Source organism: Archocentrus centrarchus, chromosome 11, assembly GCF_007364275.1.
Source record: "Archocentrus centrarchus isolate MPI-CPG fArcCen1 chromosome 11, fArcCen1, whole genome shotgun sequence".
Classification (NCBI taxonomy): Eukaryota; Metazoa; Chordata; class Actinopteri; order Cichliformes; family Cichlidae; genus Archocentrus; species Archocentrus centrarchus.
Genome location: NC_044356.1, coordinates 16994919 through 17020289, shown reverse-complemented (window position 1 = coordinate 17020289; position 25371 = coordinate 16994919). Strand labels below are relative to the sequence as shown.

The 25371-nt window shown below is 41.6% G+C and overlaps 1 protein-coding gene and 1 long non-coding RNA gene across 2 annotated transcripts in view; one reads left to right on the top strand and one right to left on the bottom strand.

The window, feature by feature from the left end:
- Positions 1 to 823: 823 nt before the first annotated feature.
- On the bottom strand, positions 824 to 3070 carry LOC115788297 (uncharacterized). The gene is made up of 3 exons (XR_004020577.1): positions 2932 to 3070; positions 1873 to 1960; positions 824 to 955 (listed from the first exon to the last, which is right to left on the bottom strand). It is a non-coding gene; the product is annotated as an uncharacterized LOC115788297 (long non-coding RNA).
- The window catches only part of pard6gb (par-6 family cell polarity regulator gamma b), a 33308-nt gene continuing 10882 nt past the window's right edge, over positions 2946 to 25371 (top strand). Inside the window, exons 1-2 of the mRNA XM_030741270.1 lie at positions 2946 to 3265; positions 9063 to 9285. Coding sequence (XP_030597130.1) covers positions 3194 to 3265; positions 9063 to 9285 — 295 coding nt within the window. The 5' untranslated portion in view covers positions 2946 to 3193. The remainder of the gene's footprint in view (positions 3266 to 9062; positions 9286 to 25371) is intronic.

Below are 25371 nucleotides of genomic sequence, written 5' to 3'. Positions count from 1 at the left end.
TTTGTTCATGTTATGAGTAAAATTTGTATGTTTGCTCCACAATTCTCTCATTGATCATGAAAGCTCAAGGCTGCACAGGCTAAAAATAGCTGGTTATTGAGCTGAGATCACAAGATTTTTTTTTTTAAACTAAAAAACAAAAATTGTTGCTATTAAAAGAACATACATGTTTATTTATGAGTTATGAGCATTATTCAAGATATTTCTTTACTATGGTTTTTCAGGGCACATACAGTATACTTGTTCTATCACTAAATGTGAGATGAATATATTTTAAAAAACCTGATCATTCTGTTTGATGGTGCATAAGGTTTATATTTAAATCATATTTTAAAAAATAGATTCTTAATCTTGTCTCACTGTCTACAGAAAAAAAAAACATGCAAATGCCTTTGCTGCTAGATAGCTGATTAAAGTGAATGTATATTCGCCCTTTTCTGTTCCTTCCATAATTGATTACTTGGTTTTTGAGGTAAAAGAAAAACAAATATATTTAAGCCAAGTAATTTAGTTGCACAGGAAACTAAATGGGCTCTCCTCTGCCAAAGCAGATGCACTTTATCACAATTTTAAAGAAACTATGTGGGCCAACACTAAAATTTAGTCAGATCTTCCTTTGCCACTGCCACTCCATGAAGTTTCATTAAATTCATTTTTTGTATAATCTTGTTGACACACAGAAAGACTGAAAACATATGCTCACATCCGCTCTGATTTTGGCAAAGAAATCCCTGACAGGATCCACAATAGTTCAGTGCACTTTAACCTTCTGAGGTCTAAGCTGTCATTGGTGAAGACTCCAACCCTAAACTTAACTACAGGCTATCAGAAAAACGTAATTTTTGATGTTGTTCAATCAGACTGTCAACCTGTCCAGGGTGTGCTCGGTGTCCTATGACACTTGCAATAGGCTCCAGCTTCTTGCAACCAGGAAGGATGTTCATGTTCTGGCAACCTGGGAACAAAGAAAATAATTGCTCTGACACATGACACATGAAAAAAAAAAAACTTACATTTCTTTCCAAAAACAAAGAGTCCATAATGCCTTTAGAGTAGGTTTATGATTGTCAGCTGTGATGATTTAGACCTTGAATGTTTACAACTGTAAAAGATTTAAGCTGATATGTAATAAAATCAGTTTTTTCTACCTTAATCCAGTTCAAACAGGTCCATTAAATTCATTAGACCAATACCACACATTGGCCATTAGTGGGCGCAATAAGCTTGACTAGTGAGTTTCTCTTAGCTAGTTATACAAACCACCAGGATATTCACCTCATAATATTTCATTAATTATTTTTGACTGGCAAACATAATGAGCATCAGCTGTTGCAGCAACAGATCAAAAAAACTATTGTCTCTAGTTTTTCATACTAATAAGCAAATGTTAATGTAAGCATAGTCTTAATTAGATTGTAAGCACCAATCAGGTGTAATTTTGACTACAACAGTAAAAATCTACATACTAAAGCTACAATAGAGTATAACTATCACCGCATACAGTCACATAAGGAACACACTGCAGTGTTTGTGCATCGACACCACGGTGAAACCTGGGTTTGGGTTGTGTTTGTAAGCAGTCAACACATTCCTGAAGGGAGTAAACCAGCAGTACTTTCATACTTTCAGCTACTGTGTGTCTGTGTGTGTGTGTGTGTGTGTGGGGGGGGTATGCAGCTGTTGTACACAGCCAGCTTCAGGGGCCCAGGAATGCTGTATAGCAAGATGACAGTCATGGATACTAATTAACCCAGCTGAAAATTAATATTCCTGATCAGCTGGTTCTTACCCTGGGAATTTTGGTTTGGGTTGAATGGTTCAGGACGGCTATGCCTCAGGGAGGGGGATAATCATGTTCCAGGGGCAGTTTACCTGGTGCACTTTGAAGCTCTGCTGATAGAAGAATAGCTTCCTCTTTGCCAGCCACGTTTTGTTGCACAACCCTTTGTAGCTTTTAAAGCTAAAGCAGTAACAGAGAACAGTATTAATAGTATTTAATGGTATTATCAACCACATTTAAACTGCATTTACTAGAACAATGTAAAAAATGCAAGTTAATCCAGACCTTTCCATCTTTACCTGTCATGTATCTCAAAAGTTGAGTAGGCAACAATAGATTGCAGATGCAGATGATTTAATATAAGATATTTCGTTGTTTTCTTCACGTGTTTCATGTGTCCCAGTGCCCAGTGACCATATGTCACCATAATTGGGCTATTTTAATAAATTCAATTTATGTTTGTTTGGTTTTTTTTAACGTAGAAAAATATTTGTGCCACACCACACTTTGGGGTCTGTAGTGCTCATCCAAATTTTTTTGCTGTACTGTGGGGATTAGTGCTACTCATAAATACTGAGCTCATTTACACGTTCTTCCACTGAAATTACGGAAACCAAATCATTTAACTACAGGCTTTTTAAAAATGTCGAGAAACGCGTCCTCTGGCGTCTCGGAGGTCCAGCGTGCGTGCTTCACTGCTGCCGGAAATACTAGAACTAATCGGAAAGGCGCCTTTACGGCCAAAATGCGCAATGATCTGAATTGGACAGGGAGAACCTAGGGGAAGTCTGCTTACTTTTGCAATGTTAATTTTATTTTCATTTAATTATTTTTGCTCCGTATGCATCAAGAGATGACGAAACGTGGCCGATTTAGTGTGAGTATTTTATTAAGAGGACATAATAAGTATACAATTATTATTATCATAGATTTATTTGTGATTTCGAAATGACCTAAATCCTTAAAAGATCCATCAGTAAAAGTGGTTAGTTTTAGTCAGTTTTTATTGACGAGAGTAAGGATACGAAGTGGTTCCGTCCGACTGATTAAGAGTTACGTGCGGTACGTGAATGCATCATAGGATCCCTTTTCTTTTTTTTTTTTCTTTCTTTTTTTTAAGAGAGCTGATGTCATTTCAAAACTTAACTCACACTCCCGAGTCAACGCGGCGAGTCGCACACCTCCTATCTCTCGTAAAGTCCTCCCTCATGTCTGTCGGAACGCATTAACAAGAAAAAGCTCCGGGAGGTGAAAGAAACCGAAGAAAGATACGAACTTCTCTGGGAGAAGCGAAGCGGAAGACTTCCAGAGCAGAAAGCCCGGGACTAGAGCCCCTCTTTCTGTGGGCAAAGCCGTCTGAACTTTTTTTTTTTTTTTTTTTAACCCATTCCTTTTCTCATCAAACGGGGGAAAATGAATCGGAGTTTTAATAAGTCGCAGCCTCTGCGAAGTGCTGACTGCAACGCCGTAGAAGTGAAAAGCAAGGTGAGCGGAGATTTGAAAGCCCTGCTTGGTGGTGGTGTAGGGATTTGGGGAGAAAATAAATAAATAAATGTTCACATGGTCGTCCCGTCACGGAGCCGCGCTCGGTCGGACGGTCCGCAACTAACGACACACATTTCCTCCTTTTCCGTGACAGAGCTGTAAAATAAATTGTGAGTGGGGCGGGAAAGTTGCAGATCCTGGGTGTTTCTGTCATTTGCAGTGATTGTTTCCTTCTTACTTCCGATCCTACAGATTATGCTGATTTGACTCTTTTTCTGTCCCGTTGCTGCTGGGAGGAAAGGGGCTGTTTTTGAACCACCTAGTTTCCCAGCTTTCTCACAGCAACAAAGTTTCCACCTGTTAAAATCGAACGTTGCATTAGTTACACTGAGTGTTGCTTTTTTTTTTTTTTTGCTACACAGTATCAGCACAGCTCATTGTTTTGGATCATTAAAAAAAGAAATCTGACAGACTAAGGGACACATAAATTAGGGCGCCTAATTTACCATCAAGTAGATTTGGTAGATTTAGTAATGGAGACCCCCTGATTTATGACCATACCCACATGAGGTGGGTATGGTACCCTTATTTAAGCTTAAACTGTAGAAGGAGAGTTTTATTATGATTCCTAATACAAAAGTGACTGTTTTTCTTGGCTCATCAAAAACTACCAGCTGACACAGCATCATTTGTAAGCCACACACCGATTGCTGGTGACCTGCATTCTAATCAGTGCAGGTCAACAGCATTCCAATCAAATACTTCATTTATTTATTTATTTTTAATTTATTAAATTCTTTTATTTGTAAGGTAATGTGGTATTTGCATGTGTTCACTCCTGAGTGTGTCCGCACATATGTGTGCCAAAGTGAGGTGGGAAAGTGCTGCAAGAGGTGACTCATTCAGTCCAGGGTTGTTTTCACCTTTTGGCTGCCCAGTGTCAGTGGGGTGGCAGACAGATGGAGCACAGATGCACGGATGGTGACAGGTGGGGTGAGCATCTACTCATACGCATAATCTTATACACACAGAAACACCAAAAGGGGAGTAGTGTTAGGGCTTTTTGTTTTGTTTTGTTTTGTTTTGTTTTTTTGCTGCAGGGTTTGTTCCACAGAGACAGGAGTGGTCACTCCACCAGAGATTGTTTGTGGGTGGGACTGGCATGCCAGGAGCTGTGTGGCTAGAACAGGCAGGTCTACTAGCATCTCCACAGCACACCGTCACACCACCACGTCACATTTCCCCTTTTGGATCAGTTGTGACTCATCCCTGTCGATTACGTCGCTTTAAGCGTTTCACATTTTGTTCTACTTTGTCAGGTTTTGTTGTGGCCTGTTTGTTGTGTGTCTCTGATCAACCACGTTCCCTTAATGAAAAATGTACACGTGTTCATGAAGAAGCTGTTTTGGGAGGAAAGTAACTGTTGTTGGTCTTTAAAGCATGCTGACAGTTGAGGACATTTGAATACCTGTAAAAAGAAATCTGATATTGTAGCTCCGCCTGGCACACAGGAGCAGAAAAATTCATCAGCTACTTATAACTCAATTCATTATTTAGGTTTTTTACTTTTTTGAGTAAAACTTGTCAGATTTTATAGATTTTTTTTTTTTTTTAGTATATTTGTTTTGTTTTCTGTGATTTCAAACTGAGTGTCTTTGGGTTTAGTTGAACAAAGCAGGCTATTTTAAGATTTAAGCAGGCATTTTTTGCTGTCTCTGCTTTCTTTAATGCAAAAAAAAAAAAAGTCAGTTAAACAACAATGAAGATGACCGTTAGTTGCAGTCCTTCTGAACATAAAAGCCAAACAATACAACAAAAATCTGTAGAAAAAAAATAATAAATGTCTCAGTTATGATGACAGTGCAGAAATGCTGAGGTACATTCGGATTTCCAGAAGCGTCATTAGTGTGATTGATTGCTGTTGTGTGACTGGTTCTCTCTGGTTCATGTTTTCTATTTTTTTTTTCCTTTTTCTGTGATAAGCTTATCAGGGCTAACACTGGAGGTGTCTGGCTGCCTGTCACTGAGGCCTCAGCCAGGAGCTGGTTTCACTCACATCCAGCTCTTATCTGAGTGTTTTAGGAGATTTTGGAGGGGTTGAATAGAGCCCCCCCCACCCCCACCCTTACATGTCCAACTTCTCATGTAATTTTGAGAGCTTCATCACTTTAGATGAGTTTGAGCCTTCCTGTGGTTCTCCTTACAGATCATGTTTATTATATACATTTATTTATTCACCTTTTAAAATGCTGAGATCCTGTAGGTGGTTTCTCAGGTGAGTTGTCCCTATTAGGTAAGGAAAAAGCCAGTGTTGGCCAGAGACAGAAGTCGGTTATCTTCCCTTTTTTCTTTTCTCCATGTCAGTTAAAAGGCTCCAGACATGTTTCAGCCTGTCGGACGTCACTCTGCCACAATAGGCCAGCGGGGCAAGTGATGTCATGTTTGTAGTAATGTGCTCTTAGATTTGGTGGTTTAGTACTGAGGCCCGTGATTATTCGTGCCATGTTCAGACTTGCTCGTACCCGAGGGCCAAGTTCTGCTGGTTCAAACAGATTTTTTTCAGACTGATCACGTGCCGTGGCACCAAGAGAACACTCATGTTCAGAGGCTAGTGATATGCACCAGTATTATTATGTGGTAAATTGAGTGTAGCACGCTGATGTCTTCCAGAGTTAATTACAGTTTATTTGTGTCTTGGTTTCACTTTCTGCGATGCAAACAGCACCTACTTCACTCTGACGAACCTGCTTGTCGACTTGTGTCGTTCTAATGTAGGTTGATTTTTTTTATTAGCTGGAGTCCAAGTTGGGTGGTGGGGTTTCAAAATGCAGCCTCACGCATATACCCCCCTACCCCCAGCTGCCCCAAGTGAATCTGGCAACAAACTGAATCCCCCTAAGTCTCTTCAAGCACCTCCTCTTAAATTCATATGTCATCTTCTAATTACAGAGCTGGTTAATGTATCCCCTGCTCTTCTTCTTTCCTCCTAGTCAGTGTACTCCTTCTCTCCTATGTCAGCAGTTTGCCTCTGCTCCCTCCTCCTGCTCCCCGATCATCTCCCCACTCTTCTTCTCTGCTGTCAGCTTCCCTCAGCTGTGAGCTGATGATTACAGTACAAACAGCGCCCGAGTCTACAAATTACTACTCTGATTCAGACACCGGTGCTACTGCTGTTGTCTGTTGTTGTAGATTATTGTGCCTCAGTCGTGTCTTTGTATGCTTGTCTCAGTCACATGATGACCCTGTCGTGACCCTCAGGCATGCTCTCATTGCTGATACAGTGGCCTACCCAGGAAAGCTGAAGCACAATTGTTCAAGTCTGTGCTCTCATGTATAAATAGTGGGTGGGAGGAGTGGCTGCCTGCTACTGTCATTTATACATGTAACAGACTTGCACATCTACCTGAATTCTTCTATTGTACAACAACCTGCTTTACATTTCCTGGTGTTTTCAGGCGACATGTGACTGAAATTTGTTTTTTCAGTGATACGATCTCGATGTGCAGAGTGGCACGTAAAGCTACAGCGTTTCCCCCAGGAAATTATTTAGTTGAGACAGAGAACCACCCAGACCCTGATGCATCTTATCCGGTTATAAATTTAGCTAGTGTAGGAAGTTAAGATAGATAAGAAGACTGGACTGCTAAATATATGAAGGCCAGCTAGTAACTGGACTGAAAAAATCTCTAAATTACTCCCACAAGTAAACTTTCACGTAGCATGATATGAGGAGCTACGTACATACTTGTGGGTCATTTCATTTCAGTGCTCCAAATGCTCCACACTGACTTCTTAATAGGAATTATGCAAATTTTCAGGTCCCTAATGTCATTAGATTTAGCTCCCCACCAAAAAAAAAAAAAAAAAAGTATTTCAATGGATGGAATTGGAAGTGTTTTGTTTTTTAAATGTATCTAGAAAGCTTCTTGATCTAGGTTCTGCAAGTTTGTTTTTTTTTTTTAAGTTAAGTATCTGGTGCGGTGGCTCTATGAATATTGAGACTCCCTACAAGGCACATAATCCTTTTTTAAAACAGTCCAAATTAGGTACGTGGTTTCACAGATATGAAATCGAACCCAACCGATCTTTGGTGATTTTAAAAATCCAATATTCTGAGATATATCTGCCGATTTCTTTATCTTTTTTTCTTCTTTCAAACAAAGCATAAACCGATTTCCATAACATGTCTTACATGTATTTCTTTATTTAATTGTTTACCCTCTCTCCGACTCTGCTTAGATCAGCTGGATGTTGTTTGTGGCATTCCAAACTTGTGTTGCCAGCAGGGAAGTTGCAGAGTGCCATTCGGTGGACAGACCAATGCAGCATCAACACACTTAACATGGCTGGAGGATGTTTCTTGTCTCTTCTTTACTTTTTTCATTTTCATTTAGCAGTCATTATAAATGCTGATATCAAAAGCTTGGACGCTAATATGAAAGCTTTAAAATAGGTGGGGGGCACAGTTTCATCCAACTTCAGTGTGATGTTTTCCAAAAATGACACCATCTGAACCAAATTAACATTTTGAGGAACAGCAAGTTTCTGTTAATATCTTATCCAGAATTTGTGATGGTTTGTTCTCTCATTTTCCCAAGATGTTTTTTACAAGTTTTTGTCTTTATCAAACAACTGTAAGTTGTGCACAGACCAGAAATGCTGCTCATAACATTTGACTTCCACGGCTGCGCTTCTGCTGCATTTTGTGAACATTTACAGCTTGTTCTACATGGAAGATGACAATCTAACACATATAAACACACATGTAAGCTCAATGCTTGATTAAATCGTCTGCCGTTAGCTAGCATTGCCATCTGTGCTCAATGACCTATCCTCCTCTTACTGGCAAAAACTGTCTCTCTCCCATTCCACTGAGGGTTAAAAGCATGCAGTTTTCAATGCTTAACTTTCTGTCAGCTGTGAGTACTCCTTGTAGATCATTGTATGGAATTCTCATGTTCTTGTGTGCTCTAAATGGTACAATTAGAGACACAGAATGAGCCTTTCTCTAGTCAAAGTACCTAGTAGCACATTTTTGGGGAATTATTCTCATAGTGGAGTGGTTTAAGCTTAACAAGAGAGAGATCCCCGATTCGATCCCAGGAGGTGACACACATCCCCTCAGTTAATCAGACATACAGAACCGTCCCACTATGGTGACCCCTTGTTAATAAGGAAGCAACCAAAAGTAGCTTTATTATCATAATTAATAAGTCAGATATTTTAACTTGTTAATCAGTGGCTTGTTTATACTTTCTGGAAAAAGCTAGATAACAGAACAGATCTGTCAGTTCAGTATAAGGCTACTGACAGCTTAGCATAAAATTTGGGGGAAATGGTGAACTTAATTTGCTTCCTGTACACATAAATAAACAAGCCATGGACCGAGCTTGAAAGGTGCTGGTAGGAGCATTTTCACACCTTCAGACAGAGCTGTTCTCAGTGTTTCTGCTGACCGAGAACAGTGCCTTTGCTCTTTTTTTTTTTCCTCCCCTTCTTCTTCTTCTTGAAGGTTTCATGTTGTGTAATCCAGTTGTTTAGAAAGTTATACCATTGTTGTGGTATTGAAAGTAGTGTTGCAAAGGAATCCAGCTGATTTTTAGTTTGTTTGTTGCTTAAATCAAAAGCCTTCCCAGTGCTATGTTACATAAGGTCACATCATGTTTGGTGAACTTCCACCCTGTGACTTTTATGTGGGCCGGTCAAAATCCCAGTTTCCTCATCCTGTTTGGTTGTCTCTCTTGACTGTTCCTTTAATGTCCTCCTTTTTTCTTTTTTCTTTTTTTTCCTCCTTCAGTATGGGGCCGAGTTTCGCCGGTTCTCAGTGAATCGGGTCAAGCCCGGCAAATTTGAGGAGTTCTACAAACTCATCCTCCATATCCACCGCATCGCTAACATGGAAGTGATGATCGGTTATGCCGACGTTCACGGTGACCTGCTCCCGATCAACAACGACGACAACTTTGTCAAGGCGGTGTCAACGGCTCACCCACTCCTCAGGATCTTCATACAGAGACAAGGTAAGCCAATCCACAGTGAGATTTTTCTTTGGCTCTTTCTACACCACAGTTTGTCTTTAATATTAATTTAACTTTTTTTTCAAATATCCTCCAGCTGTAAACCTACAAAATAATCAACTGTTACATTAACTGTATCGTGGGCTGCAATTATGGTGCTGACTAGAATCAAGTTTCCCCCCTGAATATTTCCTCATCCAATTATATCCGTCTTGAGGCCTTTTTGTTTACTTCATTGTGGGCTTTTTGTGTGTGTGTGTGTGTGTGTGTCTGTATATGTGTTTTTGTGTTTCCTGCCCCCTTATTGGCTGGATCAGTTTCAGTCTGTGTCTGTCTGCCTTGCTAAGACCTGCGCCTGATCCAGAGGAAGGGCTCGCAGACAGATGAAAAAACACACACACACACAAAAACATACATGCATAAACACGCAGACCAGTGCCTCGGCAGTCCCATAGAAATCGGGTCATTGAGCAAAGTCTGTATCCCAGCATACCAGACATTACTGAGAGACAAAAGATCTGCATGAAAGAGAGACTCCTTACCGGGCTCCCTGCATTTGTGTGTGCGTGTGCATGTGATGGTGTATTTGTTAAAACACAACACCGCAGAACCCTGAATGGGAACCAACTCCTAGTCTTGCTCTCTCTCGCTGATCCCAACTCTGGAGAGGGTCTTGACTGCCTGCCAGCCAGCCAGTGAGTGAGCATACAAATTAATCTATCACTATTCACGTCTATTCATACCCACAATCCTCCTTGGAATGTCCCTTGTTCGGTTGTGTAATGAACGGGTTCACTCTGGGGTATTGTTTTAGTTGTCAACCAGTGGTTCAGATACAAAAAGCTATCCACAGATTTCCAACAAGAAACGAGGTTGAGATATTTTAGAGGCCCTATCAGAGTGTGAGTCACTGTCTCGAGAGATCAGATGGCCAGACCAAAACCAACTAACTGTAAGTTGGCTGATAAGTCATCCTGCAGTAATGTTTGGCTTAAAAATAATGGTTCATTCGACCTGTTAGGACGTCTAAGTGTACGTGTTAAGTGTGAAACCTGAAAGTCATAATTTGTGTCGTCGTGGTTTCTGTTCATAACTGCTTTTTATCTAAAATGTCATGTATTCTCACTGTCCTGCTGCATATCTAAATGTCTACGTTCCTTTGGAGAAGCATATGATTCTCATGTCTGCTCTCACTTGCTGTCGTCTTCCTGAACGCTCAATACTTCGGAAATCCCCTAAAACGCCAGAAAGACTGAGCAGTCCTTGCTGATAGAGATTTGGCTGCTCTTATTGTGGGAAGGGGCATGTTTTTAATGTTGTGGTGGTGGTGAACTGGTGATGTGGTTTAGAGGAATTTGTGCTGTTGTGACTGATGTTGAAAGAGTCAAAGCATCCTAATGGTCCATTTACGCTTGCTGCATTGGTTATTGTACATGCCAATGGTGACGCCACATCCGTTTATACTCGACATTACAGCAGTTTTGTCTCAGACTTACAGAAATCTCCCTCCATGAGTTCTGTGCCATCTGGGAATCCCTGCGCTTCCGCATACATGTGTCGTAGAAATACCTGTACAGGTGGACCTGTTCGCAGTCTTGCAGTAAGCTCATCCATTTTGGAAATAGCTGCGGCAGCAATGGCAAACACAGGGTGAAACGACACCAAAGCGCGGTTTGTGCCATTCGCAGGGCTGAGAATGGAAACTCACCCATTCATATGGGTAAATGTACAGCATTAGTCAAAAGTTTGGACATGGCAGCTGTCATGGACATGTACTTGTACTTTCTAGTCTTCCTGGAGGCTGCTGTTTGGAGGCTTCCACCATTGGTGCCCTTGTAGTTCAGTGGGGCTCATACTAAACTGGAAGTTATATGGACATGTGCACCGAGCCTTGTTTGCGTTGAGTCTTTAATGTTAAAATTTACATCACTCAGACCCCCAGCTATTCACAAATGAAGAAAGTGTAACACTGGTCCAGGCCTTTGTATAGTCTATTGTTAAGTGCTGGACAAAGAACTGTGTATATTACAGTGTGAGTACCTTATGCCTGGGAGAAGATGCCCTGCAACCAGTGCAGGGGCATGAGAAAGGGAGAGTGAGTGGACTGTATCAGTCAGTACCAGCCTGTTAGTGTGGGTCATCAGTGGTGTCACCAAGTTACTTCTGTCTGCCCAGATGAAAGAAAAGGCTTCACACACACATTAAAACAGTGTGACTCACCATCCAGTCACAGTAGGGAGATTCTGTTCAACTTCAACCAGCCGTGGTGCTCGTACAAGATTGAGACTTTCTTTTCACACACAATAAATATCAGCAAATTTTTTTTTTTTTTTAAAGTTATACCACCATATGGTGTGTGCATTAGTTTCACAGATGTATTTTACAATAAAAGCCTTTTAAAGGCTTTCAGGAGGGTAAAGGAGAGACGTAAAGGAAATTGAGACAGGAAGGGTTTCCAGCCTTGAATGAAAAGAGTGAAATGAAAAGTTTCTAAAGGGGAAAAAATAATCAAAAGGTGCACCGAGTTTGCTCTAAATGGCTTACTTGATTAATAACTCAAAATCTTTGTACTTCATTGCTCAGACACAGACCCAACCCTCCACTCTACATTGGTCGTGTGTGTGTGTGTGTGTGTGTGTGTGTGTGTGTGTGTGTGTGTGTGTGTGTGTACGCACATACCTTTTCAGTGTTACTCAATTTTACAAAAGGTATTTTGAATGTGCCCATATCTCTTTCATCTACCTGATACTCTCCTGCCAGGCTCACATTTCCATTGTTGGTAAACCCACTTCAGCACGTGCCACAGTTTTGTGGCAGTTCAGTGACACCCTGGCTGATGGTACCAGTTACTGCCCAGAGGTGCTGATGGCAGCTTCTTCAGGGGTGATCTTCACCTACAGAATACAGGGTTACACTCTGTGGTTTATGTCTAAGTAGCCTCTCATTGCAGGGTACTTGTTTTTAGTCATAGGTTAACATTTATTTATCTTTTCTGGCGTGAACTAAGGTATCTTTAAGTTTACAGATGGTGTCTTTGGTTGCATGTGTCAAAACCCATGGTGGAATATAGCGGTTGCTAAACAGAGGTGGAGGGTTGTCTCTTCACAGACTAACTTTTTGTACTGGGACTTCAACTTTTGTCATGCGCAAAGAATCAGGAGAGGTGGGGGCAAACAAGTGATGGGGAAATGGGACACATCAGAAGATGTGAGTTGATGGAGCTGTTCTGTATATGGAGGTGGGCTTCTTCTCTGGTCCATTGAATAAGGATGTGATTGTAGCAATTAAATCACGTGTTGTCAACTAATGATTTTGAATTGGGCTCGAAATTTGGGGGAAAATGCATACAATGACTCCAGTACCCTCTTCTTTTCCCAGCTTTTACTTTCCCATTTAACACATTTTAATGCAATACAACTCAACAGTGTTCTAGCCGGTGTAACATATTGTCAAGTCTTTATGGTGTGCTTATCTAGGGAAACTACTGGAGTACTAACTGCCCATTCATATTCTGTCTCAAAACGATGCAAATTAAGATACTGATAAGCCTGAGAGGGTATTGCTTGTTAGCTTGTATTAAAGTGGACCTATTATGCTTCCCAGTATTCTTTAGCTGTATGGTTACAACATGGCAAAAGTTTCAAACAATGTCAGCATATGTTCAAGCAATCCAGAAGCTCTGACTTCAGACTGCTCTCAGTGCACTCTTTCAGACAGTATTTTTTTTTCTCTCTATTCTTGAATGTGTATAATGTCAAAGACTGGAGACATCTCTGTTATGATCACCTCAGGCACACAGCTCTAGGTCTTCCTTTGTTGTATTTGTGAGGGGCAGCCAGTCAGAAGAACAGGAGGAGCTAAAACAGCCTGGGCTGCACCAAAGTGCAGTGAATCACACAAAACTACTCTAGCAGTCTAAGAATGTAAAATCTGAAGTTGGAAATGAGCATAATGGGTCCCCCATAAATTAAGGAATTTTTAACTGACCCCTGTTGGTTAGCAGAATATTTCTAAGCCATTTCGGGAGTATAACAGGAACTGATGAAGGCTTTTAATGTGCTGAAAAGCTTTGAGAACTGGCAGATTTCAACACAGTCTTGCAGGTAGTGGTGCATAACTACTAATTTTCCACACTACAGTAATGACTATAGTTATCGCGATGAGGGTCTTTTATGATTTTTGTGTGTGTACATTGGATGACAAGTAGGGTTCAAATGAGGACATGCATGTTGAGTTATATTGAAACTGTACCTGTAGTTGCACAATTTGTGTCTATCCAAGCAAAGCACATTCCTGTTTTTAAAGGGCTGGTTTGCAGGGGGAAGCTGCAGTTGTTTTTGTAGACAGTGCCAGTGGCCTGCACACAGACTAAACTTTCAACAGGGAGAAGAGACCCCTTTTTGGCAAAGGGCTGAAAGTTTAAATAAATAGATCTGTCGAGGTAAGCCAAGGTCGTGTCTGAGCATGCTGAGCGCCGGGGTTTGCAGCTCCAGCAACCCGGCTGCTCTCCACACCTGTGAAAACTATGACCAGATACCAGCATAGGCCAAACTAAAGAAAGATGTGGCACCACAGCACACCAAATAAAAACAAAAAAAAAAAAACTGGTGGACTGTATTAACAGCTGTGCCAGTTTCAGCTGAGCAAGTGCAGACATCCAGACCAAAGCTGTTACACAACAGCTTAAACTGCACAGTTGCTTGGAGATCAAAGAAAATATATATTTCTGAATGTCTCCACTTTGCAGACTTCCCACAGTTGGCCCTTGATTTTGCTTTTTATTTTTTTAATCAGTTAAATCAGATAAGTGCTGTTAACAGAAACCAACTATAGAGCTGTCATACATTCAAGTTACACAAAGCTTAAAGGGAGCACAACAGGAAATCTAATGCTGCCTGCTGAAATTACTTGAATGAAAGGTTTATTAATTGTTTCAGCATATGAATCATTTTAATTGGGTGCTTCTGTTCATAGCAGACTGTTGGCATCCAGACTCAAATTTCCTTCTTTACTTGGGGGGCAGGGACATATGGAAGATTGTAAAGGCTACTTTCTTTCATCTCAGAATAAGACTTTTTTTTTAAATTAATCACAGATGAATCAAAGGAGGAGTATTGGTCACAACAGTGTGTTTTGTGGTATCTGGTGCACACACGATAGTGTTTCCTACTAATTTAGCTTCTATTTGAGGCAGATGGGGTTGCACACATAAAAGAGGCACACATGTTCTGCAGATATTTTAGTTGTGAAATACTTAATAAATAACTGGGCAATATATTCAGCTGCTTTTTCAGTCTCTCCCTGACAGGTGAACTCAAATGTAGTTGTTTTGTTCTGCCGTTTTGGTGGCCTTGGCATAGTGGCGCACAAATTATTTCTCCACCAGGATGAGCTCCCGTTTGGAGAAATGGCTAAATGATATTGAGGACCATCACGACAGCAACCAGGCCAAAAAGCCAAGCAGTGGAAAATGTGACAAAAAGGGCCAGGGTTAGCTAGTTAGAAGGAAATGATCTTTCCAAACAAGCCTGAAGGGATTCCCCGCTAGTAAAACCGGAGATAGTATTGTTCTGAGATGGACTTAAAAAATATAAGCTAAAAGCTTGCAAATATACTTAATGCCAAAGTAAGACTGAGTGTGAGAAACATGGGGGTGTTAATGATGTCCACAGGTCTGACCTTAACCAAACCAGACCTGACCTTTCCCACTATGGCGTCACTGACAAAGAGCAGGAGCTCTGCACAAACGAAAGCCACATATAATGGGTCCAGCTATGTTGTCTGGTAGTTGGATTATTCTGGTCCATGTTAATGAATGTTCGGACCCGAATTTCCCAGCAGGACACTGTATTCTTGAAGGCTGTTATGTTTCAATTCACCTGTCAGCGGTTTCAGTGTTGTGACTCGTGTGTAATGTCTTTTTGTAATTGCAAACTGTTACTGTAAAGATTCCTCCATGCAGGTAGTTGTGATAGCTTTGCTACGTTTCAGAGCCACTGTCTCTGCGGTAATCCTCTCTCAGCATCTGTGCTGTTGTTGTGGCCAACTGCAGGGATCCTGTCAGCACATCTGGCCACTCTCACACCATGGCCAAAGGGCTTCTGAGAACACGTGCCTGCATATGTGTACTTTTTGTCCACATGTCCCTGTTCACAGCCTTTGATCCATGTGGACAAGAGAGAAAGCCACCTCAGTAATTGGCATTGGCTCTGTTTTCCAGGCAGCCTCTCTAAGCTGATTTAGTCCTAAAGACACCAGATTAGAGTGGATGTTTTGATTAGTATAGATAACTCGGCGTTTATGTGCGCCAGCGTACAGCTTTTTCAGTTTTGTCGTCTTTGCACAGTTGCATTTTGATGTTGCTTCGTGGATTAATAACTCACATTCCAGTGAGCTGCCTCGATGGCCCGAAACCATCCTTTTCCTCATTCCAGCACATCTATTTTCGTCATGCAAAGGCACTGCCTTAGTGTGCTTTTGTGACTCCATTTGTCGTGTCATTAAGAATGAGTTTTACTGTCATCTATTATGCTGGTGCTTCAAGTACCTCTGGCCTTTGTGTTTGGTACCAGTGAGCAACCCCAGGCTGTGTGATGAAGGAGCTTGGTTTAGTGAAAGGGACTGCTGTGAAACAACAACCCAACATGCTGCATCTGGCTTCATGGAGGAGAAAGTGGTGGTGTTGTTGCCCACCCCACCCCATTCTTATAGTTTCTTTTACATCTCATCTTTCTTTTGCTTTCTCTTATCCTGAGAACAATTTTGAAAGTACAGTTCCTGCAGGGATGCGAACAAAAAAGTACTATCTGCTCAGACCAAAAGACCAAAGATTAGACCAGTACTTGTTCTTTTTTACATTAGTGTTTAGGCGTGACTCAGTCATCAAGGGCAAAGAGGGGAGAAAACCACTGCAGACAGTGGGGAGTCAGCCTGACAGTAAGAAAGACAGACAGGCAGGAAAGGGGGAAGGAAGGAGAGGCAGCCAGGCAGGTTGAGTCCACCTCTATCCTGTGGTCTGGCTCTTATCCTTTTGTTCCAATCTGAGCCAACAGAAATTAGCAGTTTTGTTTTTGTTTTGTTTTTTTAGGAGAAGAGAAAAAGACGCATGCACATCTTTTATTAGCGCGATCTGTAAGCTTTAAACAGACACTTTGATGACACATCTGGGTCACATTCAGAGGGCAGCAGAATTTGGGGGGGGCATGGTTTAATGGATCAGTCGCTGTCAGAAATTGGTCCATGTGTGTCTCCGTGGATCTTTGAACTACACCAAATAAAGCCCGGTCTTTACTGGGGAAACTTTCTGTGCCATAAAATCTTCTTAGTTCGTGTGTATGGGCGTCACAATAAAAACCTGTGTGTGGCCTTTTTTTCTGTGTGTCTTCAGACAATGCCAGCTATAGTTAAAGTGTGATTAAGATCCCCGCTTCCTGCCAGGAGCAGGACAGAACAGCAATAGCCATGCCTGACCGGGGGGGGGGGGGGGGGGGGGGGGGGGGCTGCCTCTCTTTGTGCCCCGTGACAGCAAAGCCACTGCAAACCAGCTTGGATGATGCTGTAAATCGTCTTGGCCACCACAGAAAGAGTCTGACGTGCTCACGAGAAGGCACACACGCAAATGCACAACAATGTTAAACATGCAGCAAGTCAGGAAGTGCATCATTTTATGATGACTGCATCAGAGGCAGACTTTTGCTTTACCTGTAACAAAGCATTTCTGACTGCCACATGCACACTTTCATATGCGGTCAACAATTATACACAGTGCTTTGCTTTGTTCTTAAGCCCTGGGAGGGAAGTTCCTGTGTTTTAATGAAACTTTCAAGGGTTGTTGTGTTTGTCAAAACTATATTGGTGTTTGTGTTTCCTAAGTCCCTGCTTTCATTTTGGTTTATGACCCCACTTTGAACCGCACCCCCGCTCTCCCGCGATGAAGTTTCCAGACATTGTGGGAGAGCATCTGTCAGGGCATCCATGCCTAACATCTGTTTGTCACTTGTGATGGGGCATTTAATCAATTTATTTTTTTGTTTTTAAACATCTGGTGTCAACTTTGTTCCCTTTTTGGTGGCGACTTGTCAGAAAGGAAAAAGAAATTACAATTGATCAGATGTTTTACTCTGTTTGACACGCCCATTTCCTGAAGGACGCAGCTGACTTGCAGTTTTTCATATGGGTGAAAATGAACTTTATATACAGCTGCACTCAATTTAAGAATCCCATCACACCTCGACAGAGTGTCTGTTTTGACTACTCTCTTTAAAAAACTAAAATAAAAACCTCAGTGCCTCTGAAATTGAATTCATCCTGTGTGCATATAAAGCTCTGGAAACTGTGATGGATGTGATGAATATAGCCGGTCCTTCGGGGACAAACAAACAACTTCCTAAGCCACTACCAGCAGCTACCAGAACCTTCAAAGAGGGAAAATAAGCTTGAAATACTTCAGCGCCTTATGTCCTTTCCCCTAGTTTATGGCCGGAAAGTGGAAAGGGATCCTGTCATATGTGTGACTTTGACTATCCAACTGTATTTGGGTTTCTGTTCTGTTCTCTGTTTGTGTGTGTGTGTGTGTGTTTGTAAGCTGATATAAGAATAATGTTCAGTTTTGTTTTACTTCTTTCAGGCTGAATTATATAAATTCATTCAGGCAACTGTGACATTTAATGTCATCCAGCTCTTTTTTTTTTGCTTGTTTTTTAGGGGTGAGTGGAGCATATGGAGCTCTATTTTTGATTGGGGGGGGGAATACCTGCAGTGAATCTTGTTTTAGGAGAGAAATTCACTCTGATACTAAACTTGACTTAGTAAAAGCGCTTAATTTTTTTTTTTAAACATTTTAGCAAATGCACTTATATTCAGTTGATCACATAGTTGGATGAAATGATGCCATACAAAGCTACAACAGGACTACACACAGCAGAAAAAGCTAGCTTGGCTTGGTTTTGGAACACATCAAACAAATAAAGTGCTCTTACTGCCACTTTTCAGTCTTGGTGCTAATGTGATCTATAGCTTTGAGTTCCTTTCATTTTTGAACCAGTTACCATTACCAGTTCCCAAGGGTACCCTTAAAGTTTCACCATCGTCCTTGGGTTCAACTTCTTATACGATGCTGACCGCCATGCTAAAGTTAGCTGCAGGTCCTTTGGTGAATTTGACTTTCAGGCTATCAAATACGGTACACTCTTCAGCTTTTAGATGTATTTTGTGTTTTTGTTAGACCATCTCTGATTAGAGGTGTTGCTAGGGCCAGCTTTGCATTTTTTGGCTCGCTGGGATTCAGCATGTCACAGGAGGGAGGACACTGGGTCTCACTGTCTTTCTTCCTCTAGCTCAGATGCACTCCGGTACCAAAATCTAGCACCAATTTGACTTGGTGTGAATCGGTACTACCGTATTACCAGTGTAATTCGGTTGGTGTTTGGCATTGGCTAAACAGAGCAAGATGAGTGATGACAAATTTCTCATTTAATACCAACAAATTTTTCCATTCCTGATGGCTGCACCTGGTTGAAGGGAGGGTCAGGTGTGCCATACAGACTGACCCTATATATGGTTTTGACTCATCAGTGTTGTCTGAATAATCTCTGAGCAAGATGGCAAACTGTAATCCCTACAGTGTCAAACTATTCACTCCCTCTAACAATTGCATCCATCAGTCTTATCTCCAGCAATGAATCAGCCATAAGTGATGAATGATGATGATGAGTTCCATCAGCCCGGACAGAGACAAACTAAGAGTGGTTAACTACAAGAATGCAGTGGAAAATTCCCAGGCCAAGTTTGGACTGGACCGTGAGCAAAGTGAGGGAAGAGGGTGAAGATTTGGGGTTAGAGAGAGCGGGGAATATGGCTGCTGGGTGGGTGTTTGTGGGTTTTCAAGGGAGGAGTTGCTGGTTTGGTGCAGAGACTGCAGTTCCTTCTTAATTACAGCTCTGCTGAAGGACAAGGCCAGGCATGCTCTGTGTGTGCTGCTGAGTGTAACTGTGCAACAGTGGAAAACGCATACTCATTCACACATGTAAATGTTATGAGCACAGCTGCAAGCTCGAGCGAAGGATTTGTGTCCTTTTGAGGAAATCCCATCATCAAAGCATGTAAGATGGCTCTAAGTGTGTGTGGCGATCTGCAGTGCAATTATGAGCTCAAACCGTGGACTTGACTTCAGTGTAGTTTGTATTTGTTCTGCTTTCTCCACCTGGCGATAAGCTTATGGATCTATTTCAAATTTGAATTTTTAAGTTGAAGCCACTACACATCTTGCGGTTTTGTGACGTCTTGAGCTATGAGAAGTGTTTGCTAGCTAACACAACATCAGCCTAGTTTAGCCTCTGCAAAGAGTTATTTTGGGAGTCCATAATTACAAAGGAGGGACTGACTTTGCTTCTCGACAGCTCAGCCGCAGAAACGCACTCCCTACTGGCAAGCTTGGCTTAAAAGCCACTCGGCTAACTCCAAGTTAGTTGTCTTGGCTGCAGAAACCGGTCTATGGTAACCACTAGTAGCATGGATAACGTTACTGTGATAAACAAGTAGATGGCACTTAACACCTTGCTTTAAAATCAGTATATATCTTGCACACTGCTGCAGATGCACATGACAGGCCTTTATGCTATAATTGAGGTCCACTGCACAAACAGACTCACTCTTTTAGATGTGCCCAAGCATGCAGCATGTGAAGTCATTTATTTTCCCCATTTGATGACCCTGGTGTGGTCCCTGAGGCAAAAACCCATACAGAACTAAATCCACCAAACATTAAAGCCTATGCAAACATATAGGCTGTGTGTAGGAGGACTGTATGAAGGCCAGCCTCTTTCTGAGTGAGGCTCCCTGTTTATTATTTTTGTAGGTTTGGTTACTGAACCTCACCAACAGTGTTGTCGGTAAATGTGAGGATAGCAGCTCACAGATCATGCACACATTAACACATATACAATTACCAGTGTGTCGCAATCACACTGTAAAGAAGATCACACCTGTAGCTGTGTTTGTGTCACAGCAAATTTCACAGATGCACAGTGTTTTTTACGGGTTTCCCCGATTCCCCCCACCCACCCCCCAAAATGGTTGGAGCTAGTCTGCTGAGAGGGAGCGCACTGTTTCTTTAGGGTTGTGTACTTTGCATTCTCATGTGACCAAGCCACACTGATGAATTAAGAGGCCATTTAGTTGTTTGTTTTTGTTTGCTTGTTGTTTTTATTTAAGGAAAAGGGGGTCTGGATTTCAGAGTTAGCACATTTGTTGCTGGCAAGGAATGCATAGTGTTGTTTTTATCCTCAACAAATTGGATAGTGGATAATTTATTTATTTTTTTATTATGATAGTTGTGATTTTTGTGTTGCCTACTTCAGTGGTGTGTGTGTGTGTGTGTGTGTGTGTGTGTGTGTGTGTGTGTGTGTGTGCTTTTAGCCTTATATAGGTCATGAGGCCGTAACAATGAGATGAGCTGTCGTGCCCCTGCAACTCTGGCAGTTGTTCAGCCATAGCATTCAAAGTCATGATTTGATTGGCTAGAATTGTCCTGGAAGCCTTTAATGATTGGCCATCACAAATCACCAGAGCCTGACAGTAGCCAGTGCAGCCCCAATTAACATCTAATGAAGGTGTCTTATCTATGGCTTGTCCATGATTAAACTGAACATCCCTTGAGGAATTTTTCTAACTTTTAATTAGTTGTTGAATATTTGGTTGTAGTGGATGCAAAAATACTGAGATGTTCTAAAGTAGAAGTTATGCATCTTTAACTGGAATTGTGCAAAGGAAAACCCTTCAGCCTCATAAATACATTTCACTTTTTGAGTCCATTCAGTGATAGTCAGCACTGAGACATCAATAAATTCCTACAAAGGTTTTAGCGTACAGACCTCCTCTTTATCTCATCTTACAAGCTTGCAGAAAGCTAACAGAAACGCACGTCGTGAGAAGACACTGCCCCTTCTCCCAACCACCCTCCCCCCTGCTCTGTAAACATGCGGGCCATGAGTTGGTGGTTGAATCAGGCCAACTCAGCAGTTCAGGACGGGAGAGGAAGGAAAAGAATGGAGGAGGGGAGGAATGAGCCCTGACTCTTGTCCTGGTACGAATTGTGTCCTAGAGACTCCCTGAAACAATGGACACTGACAACTCATGTGGAAATACTCCCACAGACAATTTTGACATGGTGTGTGTGAGAGAGAGTGAGACGAGCAGAGGAGAGTAGTGGGGGTTTTTTTTGTTCTTGTTGTAGAGACAAGATGAAGTAAGCCACAAATGAAATCAGTGGAGCAAAGCAGGAGCAGGAAAAAACCAAGGATGTGTGTCACCGGCACAGGAAGTGTTCTGTTATGCTGTGTGCCTGTGTAAGATAGGGAGTTGATGTTTCAGGTGCCCAGATAGATGGGAGAGGGGTCTGTCCAAGTTTGCAGAGCATTTTCTCACTCGCACTCCGTGGGGTTGGCGGGTGGGGAGGGGGCATTCACCTGGAGACTGATGGAGGGGCTTTTCATTGACCCTTTTTTGTGACTCAGTAGAGTTCAATGAGTTTGCTCACATTTAGAGAAGGTTGAGCAAGTACCAGTGCAAACCTCACGCTGAGGCTTAAGAATGGTGCTGTCCAGCTGGAGCAAATGCGGATGAGAAGTCAATGTGTTCTGCCTCAACAATTACTTTAATTTTAGGCAAAATAAGCATTTTTGACTGGAGTTTGCTTTAAACGAGTTAGATGTGTTTCTGCATACTCGTCTGTTTGGATAAGAATAAGAAGATCTCATTCAGCGTCTGACACAACATTTTCTTTGGCCATTTTTAATGTGGTCGGTTATTTTATTTAAATTTTTTATTTTTTTTTTACTACCGCAATGCGTGAGAAATGAACATCTCCAGAGGCTCCTTCATCACAAAGGATCTCTCTTCCTGAGTTGATGTAAGACCTTCTCAGCAAGACGTCTTATTTGAAGAGAGACAGAATCACCCTTACTCAGTTTCCCTTTGTGTTTTCCCTTGAGCTGGCAGGTTACAGAAACAAAACTGCTGCACGGGCAAAATGATGTCTCATCTTCAGCTGTTTACATTATCAATTTTTCACATCCCTGTAGTTGTGCTTACTTACTTACCTGCCTGCCTTGATTGTCATGTCCTCCGGTGGTTCTCGGCCTGTCTGCAGAATGCTTGTGTCTGCGTGTGAGCTCCAGAGAGACCATAATCCTCCTAGTCTGCCTGTCGTCTGTCACCTGCAGCTGATAAAAGATTAGATTTAAAAGGTTGGGAAGGATGAAGCAGAAGGTCACGAAAACAGCAGTGGAGGTCTTCAAAAGTTCATTTGTGGTGTTTGAGATCAGAAAAATTATACCTTGAGGACTTTGGACATTCATATTCATGTTGCCTGCATAAAGAGTTATTCTATTAGTCTAAAATATTTATTTCTTGAAATTTGTCTATTATTTTCAGAACCTAGCAGACACGGAAAGTATAATCCTGGCTTCACATGCTAAAGACGCCCACAAAAACTACAAAAAAAAAACTGCATGTGAAAGATTGCGACTAGTGCAGCTTGGGGCTGGGCGATATGATTTAACAGAATTTAGAAACAAAAATGTTTGCAATGGCTAACATTATATAAATGCTTGCGTTGACATAATGTAACTAGGGTTATACCTCATAGTAACACTGGTAGGCTACTCGGCAGCCATACTAATATTTCCAATCATTGTCCTGTCAACAAATTGTTACCATTTAAATAAATGTTTGCCATCACCATATCTGTGATTTAAAATTAATTTTTAATGAATGAGTTTATGGATAATGAGTTTATGGAGTTTATCATTTTATTTAGATATTATACTGTGTATCAAGAATTGTGTAATTCTACTGGTACTTGCACCGACTGCAAAATTTCTGGTACTGTGGCATCTGTAATTTGGATCATTTTCCACAATCCCGTTTTTGGATCAGGCCTAACATTTTGAACCAGAGAGGCTCTCTGATCAGTATTCTGGATAATTGGCTGAAGTGCACAGGATAAGCAAATAGAAAGCAAAACTTCCCTATTTAGATGTCAGACCCTGTATCGACCTTCCATGTTTCAATGATCCCATGTTTGAGTTAACTTCATTTTTTTTTTTTTTTACATGTTTTAGTTGTTATTCCTTCTGAACTCTCAGCCATTTTGGCAATTTTTATGGCAATTCACTTAACTTGTTTGCTCCTATTAAACTTCATGATTAATGATTTCAGCATAAAGCATAAAACCATCTCAACAAGCTGCTGCAAATGGACCATGTTCCCGTTTTCTCACTCCTGAAATGAGAGCCCTTGAATAATATGCGCACCGGACTCGTAAACATTGTTCTCTCCATTAAGCAATGTGAAGCTAATCCAGAGTCCCAATCTTTTCAGCCTGGGGCTCATTAAACATTATTTGATGGTTGAAGAGGCTGAAGGCTGATAAGTTTGTATGCAAGCGTGGGAGTGGAATTGAAAGGTTATACTGCAACTATTCTTTTCATTGGATCTCTTCTGAGTATTTCTACTGAATTTCTTTTGTGTCGTCTTGAGGAGACACAAAGACGGTTCTATTAAGAAGCAATGTCGGGTGTTTCCTCTTAGTTTGGAAGCTTTTGGAGGCATTCTGCTCAAGTCTTTCCCTTTCCCTAAACACACCTACTTAATCACTCACATGGACTCTCACTAACAGAAGTCCAGACAGATGGCATGGACTCAAGTCCAGGTCTGCTGCTGTGACCCGGACGCTGCCAAAATCTATTTCCCCTCATCTATTCTTTGCCAGAATGCCTGTAAAATGTATTATTTGTCATATAGTGTTGAGACTTTCATTTGCTCCAGTGTTGATGTGAATGTCAGTCTTTATTGTTGTCCTTTTAAATAAAAGCAGTCAGCACGCGGCTTTTATCTCAATGCATCTTTTGTTGCGTAAAGAGTGCAAGTTCTCCATGACCTTCAGTGATATGTATTTATATCTTCACATATTTAGTAAGCAGTGAAAGCAGACAGTGTACCTGCAGCCATACAACAGTGGAGGCTTTTGGGAGCTTAAATCAATAGCATGTGTCTTTTTGGGGGGGGTGGTTGGAAGCATGCATACGATCAGCATAGAGGGAGCAGGATTAAAAGCAGAAGCAGTAGTTGGTTATGTTCGAGAGAAAGATGAAGGAAAGTTAGTGACACCCGCCCCAATAAAAAGGCATTTTCTAAGTGGGAACACTTGATGGAGTGTACATTGTTCCTTTTGAAAAGTTGGAGGAATGCAGGACCTGTCTACTCTGCCGCACTCCTCCCTCTTTGATGTTTCAGTCTCCTCCCCTCCATGTCCGCCACCACCCCCTCCTACACAGAAACACAGATTAATATCCCAAAGCACACGCACACACTCACACTCCCTTTTCCATTAAATGCACTCCTGTTCCCCTTAACTTGCATCTTCCCTTGTGACTTGGCCCAACATCTACATTCGTAAGGTTTCTGGTGGTTTGTGGGGTGGGGTGGGGTGGGGGTGATACCTGCAGTGAATCTTAAACCTGTGACTCTCTCCACACCCCACCACGCAGACGAGACGAGCCAGAATGGAGCAGACAAAGCAGCTCCATTTAACTTGTCCCAGATGTGCAGCCCGGCCCCTGTGTGCTGCAGTAACTGTTAGTTAAACGAGTGAAGCCAGTGAAGGGATGAATGGGGTGCATGCAGCGTGCTACCCAGTGTATGCACGCAAGTTTCACAGCCTGCTCTGCTTTTAGCACAACTAAACCTTTTTTTAAATCTACCTGAAGCATGTAGATAAATGCAGACTAAACAAAGGATTGTGGGTCTTTGAAGTCTTAAGTAATCTCCATGACAGTCAAGGCTCTAAGCTTTGGTTTGCTACCATCTTTGTGGAATTAGTAGGGTGATGGCATTCACATTAAAGTGTATGCTTTATGCTAGGCTATATGTGTATCCCACCGTCATTTGTGGATGGACTCGTTTAAGTGAAAGTGGGAATACCACAATGTAAAGTGCTGTTATGAGCAAGTCTTGTAGTCAAATTGCTTAAGTAAAACTGCCTGTATTTAAAATTTCATGGGACTTTTTGTGCACAAAGTTAAATGGTTT